Genomic DNA, 20,108 nt, shown 5'->3' with positions numbered 1-20,108 from the left:
CTAATGTCCTTTGAGTTCAGATGCTGCTGCAGAGCAGGGGTTCTCATACCACAGTATGTCTGCAGTGCTGGGGTGAAAAGGAACCCCTTTATCCTGCCCTCTGTCAATTTGCATCTAGCACTTCCTCCGTCTGCAGACCAAACCAGCCTCCCCAGACAGCTCAAAACATCTGGGCCACATCCATCACAAGTTCAGATCAGAGAACACGCAACAGGGCACAAGATCCAAAAATAAAACAAACAAGAGATTGACCCATGCACATGATTCTGCCCCTGGTTTCTACCTCCAAAGCCCTATTGCAGTGGCTAAGCCCACCAAAGATGCACTGCAGAAGCCTTTGAGCCCAGGGATTAAGGCAGAACCCCTTATTCCACTGCCACCACATCTGTGCACAGAGCATCCAGTGTGCAGCACCCCAGGGCTGTCTGTGCTGTGTAAGTCCTGAAAATTACTGCAGAACTGCTGGAGAAGGAGGAGGAGGAGGAGTCTTTTCCCGTGCCTTGCTTGCGGCTCCCAAGTTTGTTGGTTAGATGCAGAGCCCTGTAAGGTGCCGAGGGAATTAAACTCCCCAATGTAAATAAGCTCCTGAAAAGTTATCCCTATAATTAGCTGTGTACACAGTGAGCACAGTCACTGGGGACACTGCTTCTACTCTCAGGTTTGTTTGCAGAGCCAGAACTCCATTCATGTCCTGTTTTGTTTCCCTGCAGCACTAAGAAAGAGTCACGTCGCTGTGCCCAATTGCTGCAGCTGGCCGAGACACAGACTTCAGGTACTCGTGCAGCAGGTCAGGGCCCCACACGCTTTGATCTGGACCACAGACAGATGTGCATGGCACTGGAAACACCACGATGCTAAGACTCCTCACAGATGTCTCCCCAGAAGACCTTCCCTCTCTACCATACTGCAGAGAAAGGAATAAACCCTTCCTATGGAGGAGCAAGCTATTGCTGCAAAAAGGAGCAGTTTTCCAGCTGAGGGAAAGTGAGCAGGACTCTTGGCAGGAGATACAGCCCTGCATATTCTAGGGCTGGCATAAAACCAGGAGTTCAGACCCATCACTGACATGAGGATTCTGGAAGGCAGGTGTGAGTCTGCTCAGTGGGTTCTGGGCCAGCAGGAGGTGAGCCATGTCTCATCCTCAGAGCTGTAGGGTGACAGGATCTAGGATGGGACCCTCTGGCTCCCCAGTGTTTCAGAGGGGCTGATCCCTGTGCTCACACCTTCACACAGATCAACACCAAAGCTGCTTCATTCACGAGTCTTTCCAGCCCAGTGCTACAATCTCTGCCCATCCCCAGGGCAAAAGCAGCAAGGTATTCTGACACCTTAGACCCTTCCCCTCTCTCTGGGGCACAGCCTTCAGCTCTTTGCATCTGTACTGTACTTCTATAGTCTTTTTAAAATGCACAAAAGCCACAAGGGCATCCAGCAGAATTCAGACATATATTTTTATATTTTACCCCTGTACCCACACTCATTCAAAAGGTCACCTGGTGCAGACAGATCACTTCCCTGGCCATACAGATGGTGAGAGCATGCCTTGCTCTGATACACAACAGCCTCTCCTGGGTAAGATTACTGACTGCAACATCTTAGGCTCATTCATTTTGGCTGCACCATCTCAGACCTGCTTGCCTAGTGCTGTTCTGGTCCCAAAGCTTCACAGATATCTCCTGTCCTGGTGAAAATATCTATTGACGATGGGTCCATTTCCATAGGGAATGATTCTTAGCAACCAACCTGACTGGTTAGGCATTGCATCAGTTAAACTCAGAGAAAAGAGGTTTTTTGAGCCTATTCACTCATAAACTTTGTCCCTAAGTGAAAGACGAGGGGCGTGGAAAATAACATTTCCATAAAAATTCAGACCATTCACTTACTGCTTTATTTAGTAAAATAAATGGAAAATTTCATGTGATATCAAGCAACAAACCTGTTTGTAGTGTGAGGAAAGGCTGACAGTGGATCCCAGCATGGCACCAAAACCCAAAAGAGAGAGGGAAACAGATCCCTGGAAATACCATCTTTACTTCTGATATTGTCATTTCACTGTACCACCCTTTGCTCCAACAGTGGCACAGAAAGACATATTGTAGGGCAGTACCAGAAGTCCTGAAGTACTGAAAAAGAGCTCTGGAGCCAACAAATAAGAAGAGATAAGAGAGAAGAGATTTCTGGAGAGGACAGACAGCATGTATGTACATGGAATGATGATGGAAATCCATGACTGACTTGGCTCAGGAATTGCTGAGCTGTAGGACAGAGTGAACTCTTCATACACCAGAAACAGGCTCTAGCTACAGTCATCCTCTTGGCTGAGAAAGAATCAGAGCTCTTCATTGATGGGCTTCTCTTCAGACTTGTCTTCTTTCTGAAAACATTAGAGGCATGAAATCAGTTTTGACGTTACTTGGTTTCTCAGCATAGGGATAAAGAAAACAAAATAACTTAAATGCCTCCCTCTGCTGTCAATGCCACTGCCCTATCTCATTTCTGTCACACAACACAAAGACCCTGTGCTACAGGAAGATGAATTTTGACAGAGAGAGAACTTGTAACACTGCATAAACATGAAGATTTAATTGTGCCTCTCCCAGCAGAGACCACTGGCAGAGTCCTAAGGCCCTATCTGTACACTCTGTTCTGTAGTCTTCCTGATGGATTTAATTGTTATCCATGCCACTGGTCTCTCTGACCTGCTCTCATATGCTGCCATCCACCACCTCCCCTCTCACACTTCGTCTCCCTAACTGTTCCCAAAAGATGGATGCTTCACAGAGACCTTCATACAGCTGCAGAGCTCAGTGAATTCTTCTTGTTGTACACTAGAAGGCAAAGGTCAATGAAGAAAGAGGCTCTGCAAAGATATCTACCTCTGCTCTGCCCTAAATCTAATGTTTCTCTGATATTCAGGTGGAAATGTACATGAAAGAGAAAGTGGCAGGGATGGGGAGGAGTTCAAGGAACTGAAGTCACTTTCTTCAAGAGCCTGGTAAACAACAGCACCAGGACCCCCTTTACCTTTGGCATTCTTTGTAGGAAACGATTACAGAAGTCCTGTACATGCTCAATGGAGATGTCATCCACAGCCACCACTTCGTGCTCATCATCTGGCGTGTGGAATATAGCCAGAGCTGGCAGCTGGGACTTCTTCAGCTGGAAGTACGAGAGTACCTGTTCATTGCTCTTCAAATTGCTGTCTAACAGGATAAAGAGGATCTGTGATGGAAATAGGAAAGAAAACGTGAGAAAGACAGAAGGTGAGACAGAGAACAGATCCCCAAACAGTGATCATATGAAGATTAACAGTGATATTTTTATAAAGAGTTTGAGAAAACCATCCATACTCTGTTAGGACAAGGCTTTCCTTGGCCACTATCTAGCAGCTCCATGCAGTATTTTATCAAGTCCAGACTTACACTACCAAACAAAATGTCTCCTTTCACCTTCTTTAAAACTATATCTACAGAACGACAGGAAGGCAGTCTCCACTTCTATTCTCTTAATAGATAAGGAAACAAGATGTCTTTTATCTTAACAGCAAATGTCAAACAAGCTGAATCCTTTACTTGCATGTTATTTGGATAAGATGCTCACATCCTTGCAAGACCCAGTGTAAAAAGGGGTTTTGTTGTGGGAAGAATCAAATTAAATTGCAAGAATGTGGAAATTAAGTGCAGGGCATGAGGAACCTGCAAGGATAAGAACATGAGAGTACCAGAACCAAAGGACATATTGAAGTGAGTAGAAATGAGGGTACAAGGGTTTGGGAAACAGAAGTTTTTGTCAAGACACCAATGTCCATACAGCTCAGCTCAGTGGAGCGTTCAGACCTGAGGAGAGAAGATCAACATGAATAAACCAGGATAAGAATGACTTACAGTCATTATCATAAAATTTATTAAATAAAATAAATATAGCAGTTAGACAATTTAATCAGTGAGCTGATTAAATAGATCCCTCAGCAGATGAGATCCAAGTCAATGAAAAAAATCACCCAGCTAGCATGTGTAATTTCATCTTCTTTTTACCCTGTGCAATCTGCTGGGCCTAGCATATTCAGTGTACCTATGGACAAGGCTATGGCTCCACTTACACAGGAAAAGAAGAGTTTAAAAAAACTCTTGTAATGTGAAGGTTACGTGCCCAGTTCCCAGGCTGTGACTCATGTTTTTCTTTCTTTTCAATGAAGAATGCTCAAGTTAGTTCCAAACTTGTTTTCTTCTCTAAAAATAAACTTCATAAATACTAAATTCTTTACTTATTAAAGTTATGTTCTATAAAAACCAAATATATCTGAAAACTTTCCTAGGCAACAGCCTATTGGGAAGGAGGGATATTTAGGCTGCTGTAAGGTTTAACTTGTGTTTTACAATGGAATACAGAAACAGGAATAGCACTTTCACTGGATAAAAATGGTGATATTCACCATTTGTAATTTTTCTTCCAAAAGTCAACTGTGTCCCAAGAGCAAAAAGCCAATGAGCAGACAGGTGGTGGGGTACTTCTCCCAGAGCACTTAATTCTTCTTTTTGCAGGATAAAACACCAAGCTAGAAAAGGGTCACATATTTAAGGTTCACAGGTCTAGGGACATGATCTAAGAGGCTTTCAGATGGAACAGCAGTATGCAATGTTTTAGGGCTCTCTTTGCAACTAGAAAGCTGGAAACAGAGGCCAGTGTTGGAGGGAAGCACTTTCAGAGTGTCAGTACAGTAAATGGTACTGCATTTTCATGGTGCATTCAACAGCTTTTGGGTTTCTCTATAAGAGATTGACTAGACAGCAATAAATTTTTTAATCAAATGTTAAAGAAAAAGTAATTAAAATTTTAAAAAAGCATTGTTGCATCACTTCATGTACAAAACCTCCACCACCTTTAAAATAGATGAATAGTATTTTAAAATAGTAACATGAATAAATGTTAGTCAATATTCTTCACTTCATCAAGCTTCCATTGCTAAAATCCAAAACCAAAAAGCTGTACATACTTTATCCATGAATACCAAGAATAGAGTAAGAATAAAAGAGCAAAAAGGTTGAGGTTTAGAGCTCTGAATGCCTTTTTCCTCACAGGAGCAAAGAGAAACACACAAACTGGCCCCTCAGCTAGGGAGGCTGAGATACCATCAAGTCATTCAGATTACTGACTTGGATCTCTCCAATGACCCCCATTTGGCTCACAGAGCTGCAGTGTGCCAAAGCACAGCAAAGTTTCCTTCTCTGCCTACATTCAAAAGATACAGGAGAGAGAGCAACTGCATTTGGCCCCTGTAGCTCAGAAGAAGACACGTTAATGCCTGTGAGATGGTGCATTCCTGGGAGGTCTGTGACATGGGATGGGTCCTCCTTCAGCAGAAGGGCCCACCTACGTTGGTTGTGCTCCAGGAGTCCTGCCAGGACCTGTGTGGTCTCAGGGTCACACCTGTGGGGCAGAAGGTAGGATGTGCTGGCCCAGAGGCCACAAGCACTGGAAGCCTGATCTCCACAGCAGCTGAAAACCAAGAAAATTCCTCAGTTGTCACATTTCCATGACAAGATGCCATCTCATGAAGCTGGCATTTTCTCATGAGGAATTTTGTTCTGAGATTCCCAGTCAGCTGCAATCATAAAGAATGAACACAGTAACCATGGAAAACTACATTGGCCATGAGGCAGGATTCACATTGCCTGACCTCTGCCATCCAGATCTTAGTCTTGTCTCAGGTAATCTATGTTACCTCCACAACAAACAGTGACAGGCACTTTATTCCACCTATTTTAGAAGGGAAGGAAGCATTTGCCTGTCCTTCTCTGTCTGTGCTGAAAAGAGCCTAAGGATGACCTACCAAAGCTAGAATTCACCAAAACCAAATCCAACTTATAATGGCAACTCTAATGTCACTGCTAGAGATCAGTTAGTTCCAGCCCAAACAGAAAGTTCACTTTCCATTTCACACCATCCTGTACAACAGCTGGTTGTGCAGGATTAGATTCTGAGATCACTTCCATGAAATTTTTCACTTTGTAGCAATCTTCATGCCTGTGTTCAGAGATCTGCTGCTTCAGGCAGTGAAGGATATCCTGCATTTATGAGAAACCCCTTCACACAAAAAGCCCCCTTCACACATGATATTTTCTGTTCACTGTCACTTACAATAAACCACCTTTCATAAATTTGGTACACTGGTGCTGTCTTGGTGTCTTAACAACTTGATTCCTAGCCCAGTGCTTTTAGAACATCAAGTTGGTGGTAGATACTAAGATATGGAATGATGTTATTGCCCAGGGAATTGAAGATAATTGAAAATAGCCCTGCAATGATAGAAACCAATTTGCCAATGCTTAGTTTTTTCCTCCAACAAAGACAAACAGAAAGGATGGTCAAGTCTTATATCCAGTGTTTGACTTTGAACTTCAGAGAGTGAAGTGCACTGTTTTGTATAAGCAAAAAGATCAAATTCTGACATCTGAGTAATTTCTTACATCATAGTGCACCAAAGCAAAACAAAAACCTCAGTCATGAATTTTTAAAAAAAGACAGCTATAAAAACAACTTTATTGCAGATATCTATTAAGTCCATAAGCTTCTCTGTTTATGGCTAAAAGAGGCATCTCTAAATATGATCTCTCTCAGTTCTGGAGCCATCAGTGTCTGACAAGAAGAAGAAAAATTGTACAAATGACTTTCTGCAAGAGAAAGGGCATCATCTTTTCATTTCCATGGAACAACTCCTGAAGGACAGCAGGAGTTTCTCAGAATTCATTTCTAAATGGACCTACATCTAAATTAAAAGGGAGTTTACAAACATCTCTACCCAGATCATTTCAACATTGGAAACCAATTATGTCAGCTGCAGCAAAAGCTGCTTTTGTTATTCCCAACATCACCTTATTGAGACCCATGAGTTACACCAGCTGTAATTATCATGTTGTACTCTGATACTGTGGAAAGAAAACTGAATATTTGTATTCTACTTTGGCTCAGCAATGCAATCCCTGACATCTCCTTTCAAGTGCATTTCCTTTCCTTGCCTGGACTCTTGGCAGTACTTTCTCAAATAAGCACATATTTGATTGAAGATCCAAGAAGGCTGGTGGATTTATTCCCACAGCTGCAGTGCTCTGAACTCAGTTAGCTGTTATCCACCCACAATTATTCCTCAAAAAGTGCTAGAAAAGTACCATATTTCTTCTTACTGTGGTCAGCTTCTGCTGGTTTAGCATCATTTGTCATTTGCATTTTCATCTCCAACATTTTACGGGGCTCAGGTTCCACAATAAAATCTAGAAAATTTAGACTGTCTCCACTGTTGCTCCAGATGCAGTTCAGACTGTTTTCAAATAAAAGCCCTCACCATCCTGCCTCATGGATCTTCCAGCTGAAAATTTCAGCTGTCCCTCAGGCAGAAGTGAAAATATCATAAACCAGAGGGGAAATAACCATATTCCAGAAACAGGCAGGTGAATCACTTCCTCATGATCCATTAACGGTTGGATTCGATCATCTCAGAGATGTTTTCCAACCTCACTTATTTCACCATTCTATGTTTTTTCTTCTCACTTTGGGGTCAGTCACCCAGCAGCAGCAGCAGGTCCTCTTCATCTCTCTGTCCAAGCAACAAGTTTCTCTTTTCCCTCCCACTGGTGATGGCAATGACAAGGACTGCTCTTCCATGAGCGTGCAGCAGAGATGTGTGGCAGGATCAGTACCCCTTCTCCTGCTTGGGATCCTTTCTGAGGCTCTGTTTGTGTTCTGCACTGGCTTGTAGGAATGCTGCAACACACACCAAGTATCCCCAGTCTGTTCTGGCACTCTGCAGTCCCTGCAGAGCAGTCTGGATGCAGTGGAACGTGCTCACAGGGAGCCTGAACATCTCTCCACTGCACTGCAATGATTCCTTGCTCAAACCACTGGGGTGGCACTGACCCTCAGCACAAACAAACCTTTCACCATTATCCCACAGGACAGGACTTACTCACTGGTAATCCTGAGCAAATTCAAGTCAAGAATCTTGCATTTATTCTCAGACAATCTGCAAGCTACTACAAGGCAAAATCTAATTAATACTTATTTTGAAGCAAACCTCAATCAACTTGGTAGTTCCAACAACACATAACTTCACAAAGGAAAATTGCCAGCAGGGATTTCATGGTCTTGTGCAGTGGCTGCCACTGATACCCAAACTGATTCAGGTCTTTCTATATGACAGAGCAATGGGGACAAACCTAAGTGGGCATATCACTCTGCTTATTCCTTACTGTCCAGACCTAAAACCCAAGCAGAGGGATCATAGCTCTCTCTCACTGCTTTCTAGGAGGGCAGTCCAAAACACTATTTAGTCCTCAGAGTGCCTCTCCTTCAGGGAAAAATAACTTATTAGACTCTAGGTCATTTCATCTCTGTGTCCTCAAGTACCACAGCAATAAAGTGGAAATAACTAGTCAAATCCCCACATTTTTAATGTTTGTACTTTATTCTGGCAAACTTGTTGACTGATTTGGTTGGAAATGTGCCTGAAAAAAAGAAAAAAAACCTAGATTTGGCTTGCTGAGAATTCATAAATTGTCTGAACTTCAGTACAACATTTTATCCAATGTTTTGTGAAGTGTTTCTAGGAAAATTGTAGTTATTAACTCAGATCTAGGCAAGTCACATGAAAACAAGATGCAGCTGCATCAGCAAAGGATAATGATGCTAAACAGCATTGTGTTGGAAGAAATAGCTGCTAGGTGGAGACCTGTATCAGACTCTGCTTCTCATGGAGAGCAGTGTCAATTGTGGCACTTTAACACACATCTCACAATAGATAAATGGTATTTTACAGATAAATTAGTTGTCTTTTATAACCACATATTCATCAAAGCAAAACATTTTTGAAGAGACCTTTTGATTTGGATGTATAGTTTCTGCCTAGTCTCTTGCCAATGGTTAGGAAAGATGCAAAGGTTCCAAAGCAGTCCTGCCATAAGCAAGTCTCAAGACTTCTGAGATTGCATGGTTCTGAGGTCGTCCCTGAATTCGAAGGTGAGGGTATACTTGATTTATAATCTGTTCCTTCCATACCAAAACCAGATGCATACAGATACTCTAGTGATCAGATCCTAAATCTTTCCAGCTCCACACTTCTCAGAGGAAGACCTCTTGGTGCCTCTCAGCTCATCCTTCCCCACTTCTGTGACATTCTGTCCCCTCCCATCTGCTGTTCTCCCTTGCCACAAATGCCTCCTGTTGCTCCCAATCCTCATTTGCTCGCAAGTTCATTCCTCTCTTCCTTGGACACAAATTCCACTGTAATCCAGCTGCTGGCAGAGAAGCAGACAACAGATGATTTACTATTTGGGGAGCTCTGTTCCCAGAGGGGTGAGATTCAGGCAAAATTTCTCTGAAACACCTCATCTATCTCATCACCTTAGCGTGGGTAAATCTAAGCAATCAATTTGCAGCTCCTTTACAATAGCCACTTCCAGAAGAGAAAGGGTTAAGAAGCACTGACATTATTTGCTATCTGGTCACTTATATAAGCTGCCTAGGCGTCCTGCAAGCTGTAGATACAAATTCACCTCTGACATCAGCAGAGCGCAACTGTTGCCAGACCGAAGAGCAGCAGCTGTGTGTCCTCTCCCGGTACAGGGGAACAGAGCAGGACTAAAAGCAGCAAAGTCCACGATGTTTCACCAGGAGAGTAGAGAGCAGGATACAGGGGGTAAACTGGGAGAAGGTGAACAGAACCAACCTGTCCATTTAATTATCCAGATAATCCTCTTTTCCTGCTACTTGACCTTTGCTCTCATAACTCACAGAGGAGATGATGCCCTCCCCGTTCATGGCAGAAATGTTTGGACTCACCTTGCCCTTGTAGAGCTCTGCCGCCGCCCGGAACTTGCGCATTCGCTCGGGGTGCTTTGGAGACATCTTGTCTGTGATCAGGAGGAGGTTAAACTGCAGTGAGCTCTGCATCACACCTATTGCTGTCTGCCCAGCACAGAGAGAGAAACACGGGCAAGCGGGTGAGAACACTCAGTTGGCATTGGATGCGGTGTCAGTGGGACATAGTCCGCATGGCTCAGCTGCGGTTGCTTTGCAATCAGCGTCAAAAGCAGGACAGATTTCTTTAAAGCAGGGGAGATCCAATTTGGGTTCTTTGCAGAAGCTCTTAACCCCTGGCTTTGCTTATTCTCCAGACAAGAGTCTGAAGACCACAAAGATCCATCACTGGCCTTAAGGTAGTGACTAGGCAAGAGGACTAGGAGTAGGGCAGAATAGAGGAAGCTGAAGACTAAAGATGTGAAGAGCAAGGCCAGCAAACACTGAATATAAGGGTGTCCTAAATCGCTGAGGTCCAGCACTTGTCTGAAATATGAGCAAGAAAGTGGGAAGGATTTGTGGTGTGAAGGTTGGTGATTGTCCTTATTTTCTTTCTTTAGTGTTACACTGTATGTAGGATGGGGATGAGTTCACAATTTCAGCAGCCTGATGGCCTGGACACTCCTGAGTGCTGAGGGTTAAAATTGTCTCTGCTGTCCCACGGTGAGAGAAGACCCTGAGCAAGGGCCAAGTGGGCACTACACACTGGTCCTCTGTGAGGAACCAGGGCTGGCACTGCCCAATAAGCCACGGCACCATCTCCACAAGCTCTCTCACTCCTCATCTCACTTCTTCTGTCTGCTTCCTGCAGGCCTGCAGCCGCTCCCTCAAATTAAACAGGAGTGGGGCCAGACCTGCTGCCTCCCTAGTGCCACCGAAACCGCAGAGGCGCAGCCTGTGCAGCTCCCTGCCAGTGGGAGCAGAAAGTTTCCACATGCTCCAGGAGTAACAGGGAAGGGGTCAGGGAGTGCATGCTGGCTAGGGCCGTGAATAACAGAGCCTCTAGACTTTGGCAGGCGGGACTCTGCTGTTTGCTTAATATTTATCAGATATTTTGTATCCCTTCACTTTTCTGATGGGTGCAGCTGAGGCGGGGAGCAGCAGAGGGGTTGCAAGCTAAGCTGGGAAAGGTTAGAGGACCTCATGGGAGAGGATGAGGCTGAAGGTGAGGGTGAAGCCAGCCAGCACCAAGCCCCTTGGCAGGGCTGGGGTGGGAGCGGACACGGCCGGAGCAGCGGCTCCTCCGGCAGCTCCGCACAAAGGTGTGCTTGTCCACACAACCTTGTGTGAGAGCAACCAACACAGCTCATCAGCAGGGCTGGATCACGTCTGACTCTCCTGAAAAGCCCACGGGGTAAATATTGCCTAAAAATTCCTAAAGTATGTGGGAGAAACAGTAAAGGCCCCAGGATGGGGAGAGAAACTCTTGGCAGCACTCGGTGCAAGCCATGTGACCCCATTATCTGCTGTCCTGCAGCGTTTTTGGATGCAAACAGCATATGCACTGGGAATAAATATTTATGAAAAACCAAGCTACCTTAGGGAAGCTGGGAGGGCTTTGGGCCAGGGATTGCAGGAGGCACTGTTAATTGCAGCACCTTGATAGAGCTCCAGAGCGTCTGGAAAAAAACCTGTAACATCTGTACTGACAGTCAGGGTGGAGGGGACCAGCTGAGCAGCTGAGGAATTCTCAGTCAGGATACCATGAAGCAAGAACCCAAAGCATCAACAGAAATGCATCAAGAAAGAGAGATTGTCCCATGAATTGCAAAAGGATCTAATAGGGGCTCCAAAATTTCAGAAGGTTTGGGAAATTACAAAGATGAAAACATCATCACTGCTGATGTGACCTGGGTGTTCTTAAAGAGCTGTTAGGCCAGTGGAGCAGGATATATAGCAGTCCCCAGAAATATTTTGTGATTTCAAAATGTAATTTTCCCTTTTGAAGATTAAAAAAACAAAAACTTTTTTTTTTTGTTGTTACAGGAAAAAACCAAAGTCCTACCATATTTCACTGTGGGGGAAAAAAATGTTACATTTCAAAACAAAACACTGTCCCACTGGTGGGTTGCAACTGAACTGACTGAATGCATCAGGTTCTCTCAGATGATCCTTGGGTTTATCTTGAAAAGGTATTGCTCTGCAATGGGTTGGGCCATTCTTCTCTGGTACAAGCTGAGCCTGGTCAGCACTGTTATAGCTATCCAGAAGGCCACAAAATACCCCATCAGCAATGATAAAGTCTCAGCCTTGCAGCAGCTAGGGCTTCTCATACCTGCTGACTCCACAGCAATGAGATCAAGGAACCGCTAAGGTTTCAGAAGAACCTAAGTCCTTGGTCAACCTCTACAGCAGGGAGGGGTGCTGGGACCCTGCCCCTGCCAGTCAGATGGGTGAGCCAGTGAGGATGGCCAACATGGAAGCATTCTAAGCCTGATTTTGTGTGTGGTTTGCTTGCTTGTTTGTTTGTTTAGGTGGTGGTAGTTGTTGCTGAACTGATGAATTCTGGAGGAACAATGGAAGGGATGGGAAAGATTTTGCTTGGGAAGTTCCCAACCTGCTCTTGAATATGCATTCAAATATCTGGGTTTACATCAGGCCCTATGTGCTGAGTGATGCAGAAATCCTGCCTTCTGAGAGCAGGTCATTTGAGCTTCCATGTTCCTCAAGGCTTGTCAAAGAGAGGGCATTCTGGCTGAGCTGGCTCTGCAGGCATGGCACAACTGCAAATGTCCACTGGAGGAAGCAGCACTGCCTACAGAGTAGTAAGAAATGGAATTCTCTGCCCCTCAACATCCCAAATTTACTGGAAAGCCAAAGGAACTGCAATGAGTCCCTTCCTCTCAAATTTGCCCCAGCAAATCTGCTTCCAGTCCACACGTGGAGCAGCAGTGAAGAGCTGTGTGGCTTCCCCGGTCCCACCTACACTGTTGCTCTGACCCTCACATCCATCTGGGTATGCAAACTGGGGCCAGAGGACAGCATGAGAAGAAGGCCAAGCGCAAGGGTGAGGATGCAGGGAGCTGGTGTTTACCACAGGGTTGTACTCTGTCACCAGGCGGAGCTCGTTTGTCCGAACGAAGAGGGTCAGCTTCTTGGCATCAACCTCCCTGTCGCTCATATCCAGATCCCGCCGGTCATTGTCCACCTGAAGACAGGCAAAGACATCTGCAGTCACAGCTGTCCTCTCCTCCCAGGACCTCCTCCACAGGCACTGATTGCACTCACTCACAGAGACACCCGTCCCCTGGGACACCACCATCCTCAATCCCCTCTTCCCATCACCACCTCTGGAGGTCTAGAACCTACAGGAATGAACCTGCACTTTGAGATAAGGATCTCCCAGCCCTCTCCAGCCTCCCAAAGACATGGCAAACTCATGGTATAACAGAAAACTCAGGACTCCAGACATCCCTACACTAGCAGCTCTCGATGCACTGGAGACAGGGAGAATTAGCTGACAAACTATTCTAGGCATTGTGGAGAGAGGTCATTAAATAGTCTAACTCCTCACATCAACACTGGCTTTACGTCCCCTTTAAACATCTTCATCTGCTTATTCTGTTTCTTCTACGAGTAATAAACATTGGCATCGCCCGGTATGGAATTCTTGGAAACATTGTGCAAGCAGGAAATCTCTCCAATAAAAAGAGGATTTTTCTTCCAGTACAGCAGGAAAGAAAAAAAAAAAAAAGAAAGAAAGAAAAAAATTGAGCCCAGCATATTTCAGCTTTAGAGGAAAATTCATCCTGCCACACATCTCCCCACACTTCATCCCCTCAAAATGATGGGATTTTATTGAGATTTTCATGACCTGATAAACAGGAAAAAAGCAGGCACCCACTGAACGATAGCAATACACTAGAGTTAAAGGGCAGAGTTCCTGTGTAGTGCCACCACAGGATGTGACAGAGCTAAGCCATGGGGGCAGTGGTCTCTGACATGAAGTAGGATCAAAGTTTGGGATTTGAAAGCCATTGACACACATGTTGAATGAGGTTCTTGGGGCTGAGGAGCAGTCCACATGCACACCCCAGGTTTTATTCTCTGCATGTGGACAACCTCAGAAAGTTCTTGTGTTAGTTTTTCCAGCGGTGTGCAGACATCTAAAGTAATTTTTGCTGTTCTGTGGTCATTGGCAAGGTCTTTGATACCAGTCACCCGCCCTGTCTGACAACACAAGCTGGTGATTTTCAGACTGTGTGGCTTGATTCCTCTCACAGGTTTTCCTTCTGCAGAACATGAAAGGGCAGCTCTGCTCAAGGAAATATCATCAGGACAGTATAACACCTGGGTGGGTGAGATCAGACAGGCCTTGAGAACCAATCTAAAGCAGCCTGGACTCTACAGAAAGTCTTCTCTTGGCTCTCATGGGCTTCTGGAAAGCTCTGACTTCCATATGGGGATAATAACATCTTGAATCAGCACTCAACATTTATGTTTTTCAGAAAACAAAGCTGGAAAATAGCCTGCATTTAATAGTTGAAGCTCTAGTCAAAATGTCTTTATCACTCCATATCATTAGGTTGTTAGCATCTGTTAACTATGTTCTTTTTAGGTCTATCAGGATTTCTTACTAGAATAAATCTGTTTCTTTCCCCTATATACAAAGAAGTCCCACCAGTTGACACAGTCCCTCCTACTACTGCAATTATGGTTTAAACTTCTAAGCATTGTAAGTGTTTCATACACTGCAAAGGCAAAGAAAAAAATAATTTATGCTTCTGATTCACTTCTATCCTGGTGACGCATCTTTGTATCCTTCAAATGAGTATTTGATTCCAAGTTCCTGTATCCGTTCTTTTAAAATTCCTTTTTATCTCTGACCTCTTACTCCTACACATTATTCATCACAGGATAAAAGAAAAAATAATGTGTCTGATAATTTAAGAAAAACTGCCAATCAGACAAGTGAATTGTCAACCATATTTGAACCTGACTAGTGCATTATTTTCTTGGCTGGTTTTTTTTTTCATAGTAAAGAAGAGTTCAGTTGCAAAAACTTGACTCCGAACAAAGAATATTCATTATAATACAAATTCCAACAATCCAAACAATTTGTTTTATCAGACTCTCTCCCGGTGCAGCCATCCTCACTATCTGCACAGTGCGAAAACAAAGGATCTTTTCAATATTTTTGGAAGAAAACCACAATGACTAAGAACCAAAATTGAAATGGGTGTTGCTGAAAATTGCAACATCTAGCAAGTAAAAGGTTAAATAAAAGGGCCTGCCGAACTATTGCTCACTCTTAGATCATTCTTCTTTAATTATTTGGATAATATCAGTGGTAAACATGGTGCAGGAAATGATGAGGGGAAAAAAGAGAACAAACTGTTTTTGTCCAGTCTTTGTACAAACTGGATCTAGAACTTGGCCACGCTGCCATGTTTAGTTTCCCTAGAACATGTGGTGTGTACCCATTTCTCCCCACCTCAAGCACTTAGAGGTCTGGTGTTACAACACTTCACTGGTTTTAGGACATCTTGTCCTGGGGCCTGGGGCCCCATTCCTCTTCGGACACATCTACCTCTGCAGTTTTCACCTGCCATGCTTGTGCAAGAAGGACCAACATGGGGAAATTGATGTAACTAGTAGAATACTTGCTCTTGGCTTTTCTTGGTACTTTTGCAGCAAGCACATGGCTCTTTCCAGTATGATCTCCTTAAATTTCAGCAAATATAGATACATTGAGGCTACACTGAGCTGCCTGCATTTAGAGCTGGAGTCAACAGAGATATGATCTAGGGCAGCATCCATCCCTAAGAAACTCCTAAGCAAGATTACTAATGCCAAAAGCGTATTTAGGACATGACTCTGCAAACCACAGTGTAGGGTGGCACAGCATCTCTTAAATGCAGAGACCTAGTCTGGATGTGTTTTCTGTCTTACTGGAAGAGTTTTGTACCCTAGGAGACAGCTTTGCCTGCCTGAAGTGACACTTGCCAAGCTTTGGTATCAAGCCTGCTGTGTTGATCCATTGTGACATGGACTCTAGACGCTTTTCATGTGCCTCAGGACCCTTTCCAAAACCATAGAAACCCCATCCAAGTTAATGCCAAGCTCCGGGCAGGTCATGTAGAAACAGAGGCATTGCTCTTTGCAGAAATCTGGGTGCTGAACCAGATCCGTAGGGCAAACACCTAAATAGGAGAATCTTACCAGGTGTAATTAGTGTTCCATGTCTATGTGACAGGCATTCTGCAACTGAAAAGCAGAGGACCTCTTTGGGGCAAGAAGGGGGATGTACTTGGAGGTGAACAGGCAGCCTGACTGCCAACCACAACGCTACTTTTGGCTTGCCCTAAGGAGAGATGTTTTATGCTTCTTACCCCCGTATGCACTAGTCCAAGACCCTCTCCCACCCACACCAGCGCGCTGGGGGAGCCGGAACCAGGCCCTTATGCTGGAGATGCAGGCTTTTCTCTGGCCAAGGGGTGTTCCCGGGAGGGAGCGGCTCCTGATGCCCCCAGCCCCGCCGCGGGCTCACGCACCGTGCGGAACAGCACCGCCGTGTTCTCCGAGGCGCCGTAGTGCGACTGGACGGCGGCGCTGCTGCTGAGGCCGAAGGGCACCTCCGCGATCTGTCCGGCCGCCCGGCGAAACTGCTCCGCTCCGGGGCTCTGCGGGTCCTGCGGGGCAGAGCAGGGACGGTGAGGGCCGAGCCCGAACGGGCACCGGCAACGGGCACCGGCACTGGGCACCGGCTGCGGCACCGGCACCGGGCACCGGGCACCGGCACCGGCACCGGCACCGGCGGCAGCCGCGGGCGGACTGAGCGCGACACCTGCCGGCCGCTCGGTCCCCGCGGGAGCGGCCTCTGCCGCCACCTCCTGCGCGGGCGGGATGCTCCGCGACCCAGGAGGCCGCCAGGAGGGTGCTGAGCCCTGGGACTCACCAGAACATAGGTGTAGGTCGTAAAAAAAAAAAAAAAAATATATATATATATATATATATATGTATAAATACCTATATATATATTTGTATGTATGTATATGTATGTATGTATGTGCATGTATATGTGTGCGTGTTTCTAAAATATATACATATGTATAAACGTCGCCATTTTTGTGCTGACCTTGATTCTAGAGTCAGGGGGTTACAATTTTGAACACCTTGAGTTATCAGTACCGTGGCTCCTTTTAAAAGGGTGACTTAGGCACATCCTGTAAAAAGTAGCTAATTCAGGTACATCAAAGGATAGAAATGTGCAATTTCTCAGTATTTTGAGGTCCATTACCTTTCTTGCAGAGAGCATTAACTACTCCTACCCTTTGCCTGTATTAAAGCCTCCCTTGCTGTTCCCATTCCCAACTTTTTAGTGATGTATTTTTGATACTTCTATTTATTGGATATAAATTCTCAAGACATGGTCTCTGCTTGGAAATTGGTTTGTTTTTCTTTTTAGTTTGAACTGTCAGCTCAGCTGTTTGTGAGCCCAGAGAGAATGGAAAACAAAATTCTTTGTTCGTTCCAAAGAAAAACATTTCTCATGACCTGTTTTGGAAATGCCAATGCATCAACACTGCTCTGGTGAGAGCGCTAAAGCCAAGGGTGGGAATAATCTCGCTGAGTTTTGGAGCATTCCTGGGAAACCTGGGGTTTAATCAGGCGGAGGACGGCCCTTTCTCGGAGACAAGCGGGGTTTCTGGAGCAGCGGGCTGTGTTTCCATCACGGCATGCTGCTCCCAGTCAGGGAAGCCGTGCTCGTTACACGGGAAGCTTGCCGAGCCACATACTGCAGTGAACTGAAAGGCTGCAGCAGAGAAGTAATTTATGGCGAGCGGAGAACATGGGCTTTATTTGGATGAATATCCTTTCAGGCCGAGAGCCAAGCCTTCATGGCACACAAACATCTTTATCTACTGTTCAAACGCAGCCCGGCCACGCTTCAGGCGCTGGATGCCCGAGATGCGGCTGGCTGCTGCCTCGTGCTCCTGGCGCTGAGGCTGCACGGCAGCAGCCTCCTGTCTGCCTCTGAAGAATGCAATCCTGCAGGGGGAGGTCACTGTGGCACAGGACAAAAGGAGCCGTGTCCCTGCTTAGCTCAGGAGGAGGCTCTGGGTACAGCTCTGCCGCAAGACCAGCCAGCTAGCCGCGGGGAAGGAGGCGTCTCGCCACTTTCGTTCTGCCTGTGCACATTGCCTGGCTGCTTTGCACCGCAGCTTTAGCGCTGCAAGAGCAACCCCCAAGGAGCTCCAACTGCCTGCAGGCACCGAAGTCGAGGCAGCTGGTGCTCTGTGATCAGCGCTTACAAGGCCCCTGGGGCATAAGCCTCCTCTGCTCACAGACTTGTTGCTGCCGCACTGCACAGGCAGCATATCGGTCCTCACTCTGGGCTGGGCTGGGAGATGCCATGCCCAGTAGCAAGAGCACGATGCCCTCCCTAGACTGCCCTCCAGCCCCAGGCACCGGGCAGCAGGAGGAAGGTGCTTGCAGCAGGACCTGGTTTTGAAAGTCTGAAGCTTTCTCTGGCATGAGGCAGTATGTGGACAGCAGAAGAGAACAGAGCTCAAAGAAAACATGGAAAAAGCTGCAATTTGGGGACTTAAAAGTAATAAGGATCCTGTTAAAGAGGCCTCTGTTTTACAGTGCTGTAGCTCAATAAATATTTTCCTTTTATTTTCTGAGGAAAAATACTCATGCCATTTTAGGGGGGGGGGGGGGCAAGGGACTCGTAGTTGTCACTCACCTTTGAATTCAGTGGAATTTAGATAAAAAGACACAGAGGTTTCAAGGGTACATCTACTCCTACTCTGGGGAACAAAGAAGTGAAACAGAGACCATGCCTACATCCTCCCTACAAAGAGGCTGCAAAAACCTCTCAGACTTCAGTGGGCCTGCACTATCACTTCTCCCTGAGACTTGGCTTCCTCATCCCAATCACACAGGCAGTGCCTTACTCTGTCTTTGCTGACTACAGCGAATAACTGACGTTCCCATTCACCCCTCACCAACAGTTTCTCTACCATGAACATTTCTTTGTTCCTTCCCCTGCAGCATTTCCCTCTCTCCTGCTCCAGGGCTTCTACAACCTCCTTCATCTTCCTCCCTTGCTCCATCTCCTTTTCCAAGCACAGACCAAATCCCCTGTGCTCTCTCTGTCACCCGTCACCTAATCCCTCCACATGCCTGTCACAGCCCCAGCACCTTTTGGGACAACAGCTGCTTTGGCAGGGCTTTACACCACATCCACCCTCATGCTCTCATCAGGGTGGGATACAGCTCACAGCTGGCAGAGGGGAGGTGCTGTGAACACACCTGGAAGAATCCAATGACTGCCACCTCTGCACCACTGATGAAGGCTTCAGCATCTGGGATGTTGTCTAACAGGATAGGTTTCTCTGTGGTGCTGGCTGTGCCTGCAGAGAAAGGGTCAGGGTTGGGCAGAGTGTGCACAAGTAGCAGCTCAAAGAGGATCCCCCCAACACACACACAAGCATCCCAACTTTACAAGCTCACCCACACACCTCTTGCAAGCTCAACACGTTTGTGCAGCACACCTTGGACAAGGAGGACTCTCTGAAGCAGACCCAGACTTTCCCCAAGGCAGGAAGAAAGCTCACTTACTGTGGGATGCAGAGTCACTCCCTCCAGCACATCCTGCTGGGGAGCACCTGGTAAGCAGGATGACAAAAAGGCTCGGGAAGATGGATGTGCCCATGGTACCAGCTCGCCTTCTCCTCACCATGCCACCCTGCTCCCGTCCTCTCCTCTGTGAGAGACACGTCAGCTGCTGTGGGGACCCACAACCTTCCTGGGGCGGTGGGAAGGGAGCAGCTGGCCCAGGGCAAAGCCTCCAGCTCCTGAGATAACTGCCTGGCTGGAGAAAGCCCCTCCCTGCAGTGCAGGAATCAGCCTTGGAGAGCTGCACCAACACTGCCATGGCGTGCCCTCACCCACAGCACTGGACTTGGCAGCTGCCCTGCACCTTTGTGAGCAGACACCCCAGCTGGGTTAAGAAGAGCCCTCTCCAGGTGCTGGATCCCAGAGGATGGTGTTCCCTTGTGCTTGGCCAGCAGGCTAGCCACGAGGACATGCAACTCCTGCATTAGCTCTGAGGAACAGCTGCTACCGTAAGTGCTAAACATGAGAAGGGTATGTTACAGCTCCCTGGTTCATTCAGCAGCCATCTGGGATGAGAGGTGGGGGCTGTCCAGCCCTGGAGTCTACCCCCATCACAGCCCAGACTTTGGGCTTCAAAGAATTAATGAAATCCCTGAAGGAAACTGTTCTGAAATAATTTGCCTCCTTATAGA

General features: G+C 46.2%; 1 protein-coding gene across 1 annotated transcript; it reads right to left on the bottom strand.

Moving 5' to 3' along the window:
* Positions 1-1,895: 1,895 nt before the first annotated feature.
* On the bottom strand, positions 1,896-19,540 carry ERP27 (endoplasmic reticulum protein 27). The gene is made up of 7 exons (XM_050987413.1): positions 19,420-19,540; positions 19,111-19,211; positions 16,344-16,481; positions 12,884-12,997; positions 9,832-9,957; positions 3,025-3,222; positions 1,896-2,374 (listed from the first exon to the last, which is right to left on the bottom strand). The coding sequence occupies exons 1-7, from the start codon at positions 19,538-19,540 to the stop codon at positions 2,330-2,332; spliced, it is 843 nt and encodes a 280-aa protein (XP_050843370.1). The 3' UTR covers positions 1,896-2,329.
* Between the last annotated feature and the right edge of the window lie 568 nt (positions 19,541-20,108).

This window comes from Serinus canaria, chromosome 1A (genome assembly GCF_022539315.1).
Source record: "Serinus canaria isolate serCan28SL12 chromosome 1A, serCan2020, whole genome shotgun sequence".
NCBI lineage: Eukaryota > Metazoa > Chordata > Aves > Passeriformes > Fringillidae > Serinus > Serinus canaria.
Note: the sequence above shows the minus strand (reverse complement) of the source record. Positions and strands in the feature narration are given on the sequence as shown.

Excerpts from the sequence above, each read along its gene's own strand:
- ERP27 (XM_050987413.1), bottom strand. The coding sequence starts at position 19,540 with ATGGTGAGGAGAAGGCGAGCTGGTACCATGGGCACATCCATCTTCCCG. Across the intron at positions 19,212-19,419 it reads GAGTGACTCTGCATCCCACA|GCACAGCCAGCACCACAGAG; the intron begins GTAAGTGAGCTT and ends CTTTCTCTGCAG. Across the intron at positions 9,958-12,883 it reads TGACAGAGTACAACCCTGTG|ACAGCAATAGGTGTGATGCA; the intron begins GTAAACACCAGC and ends TGTGCTGGGCAG.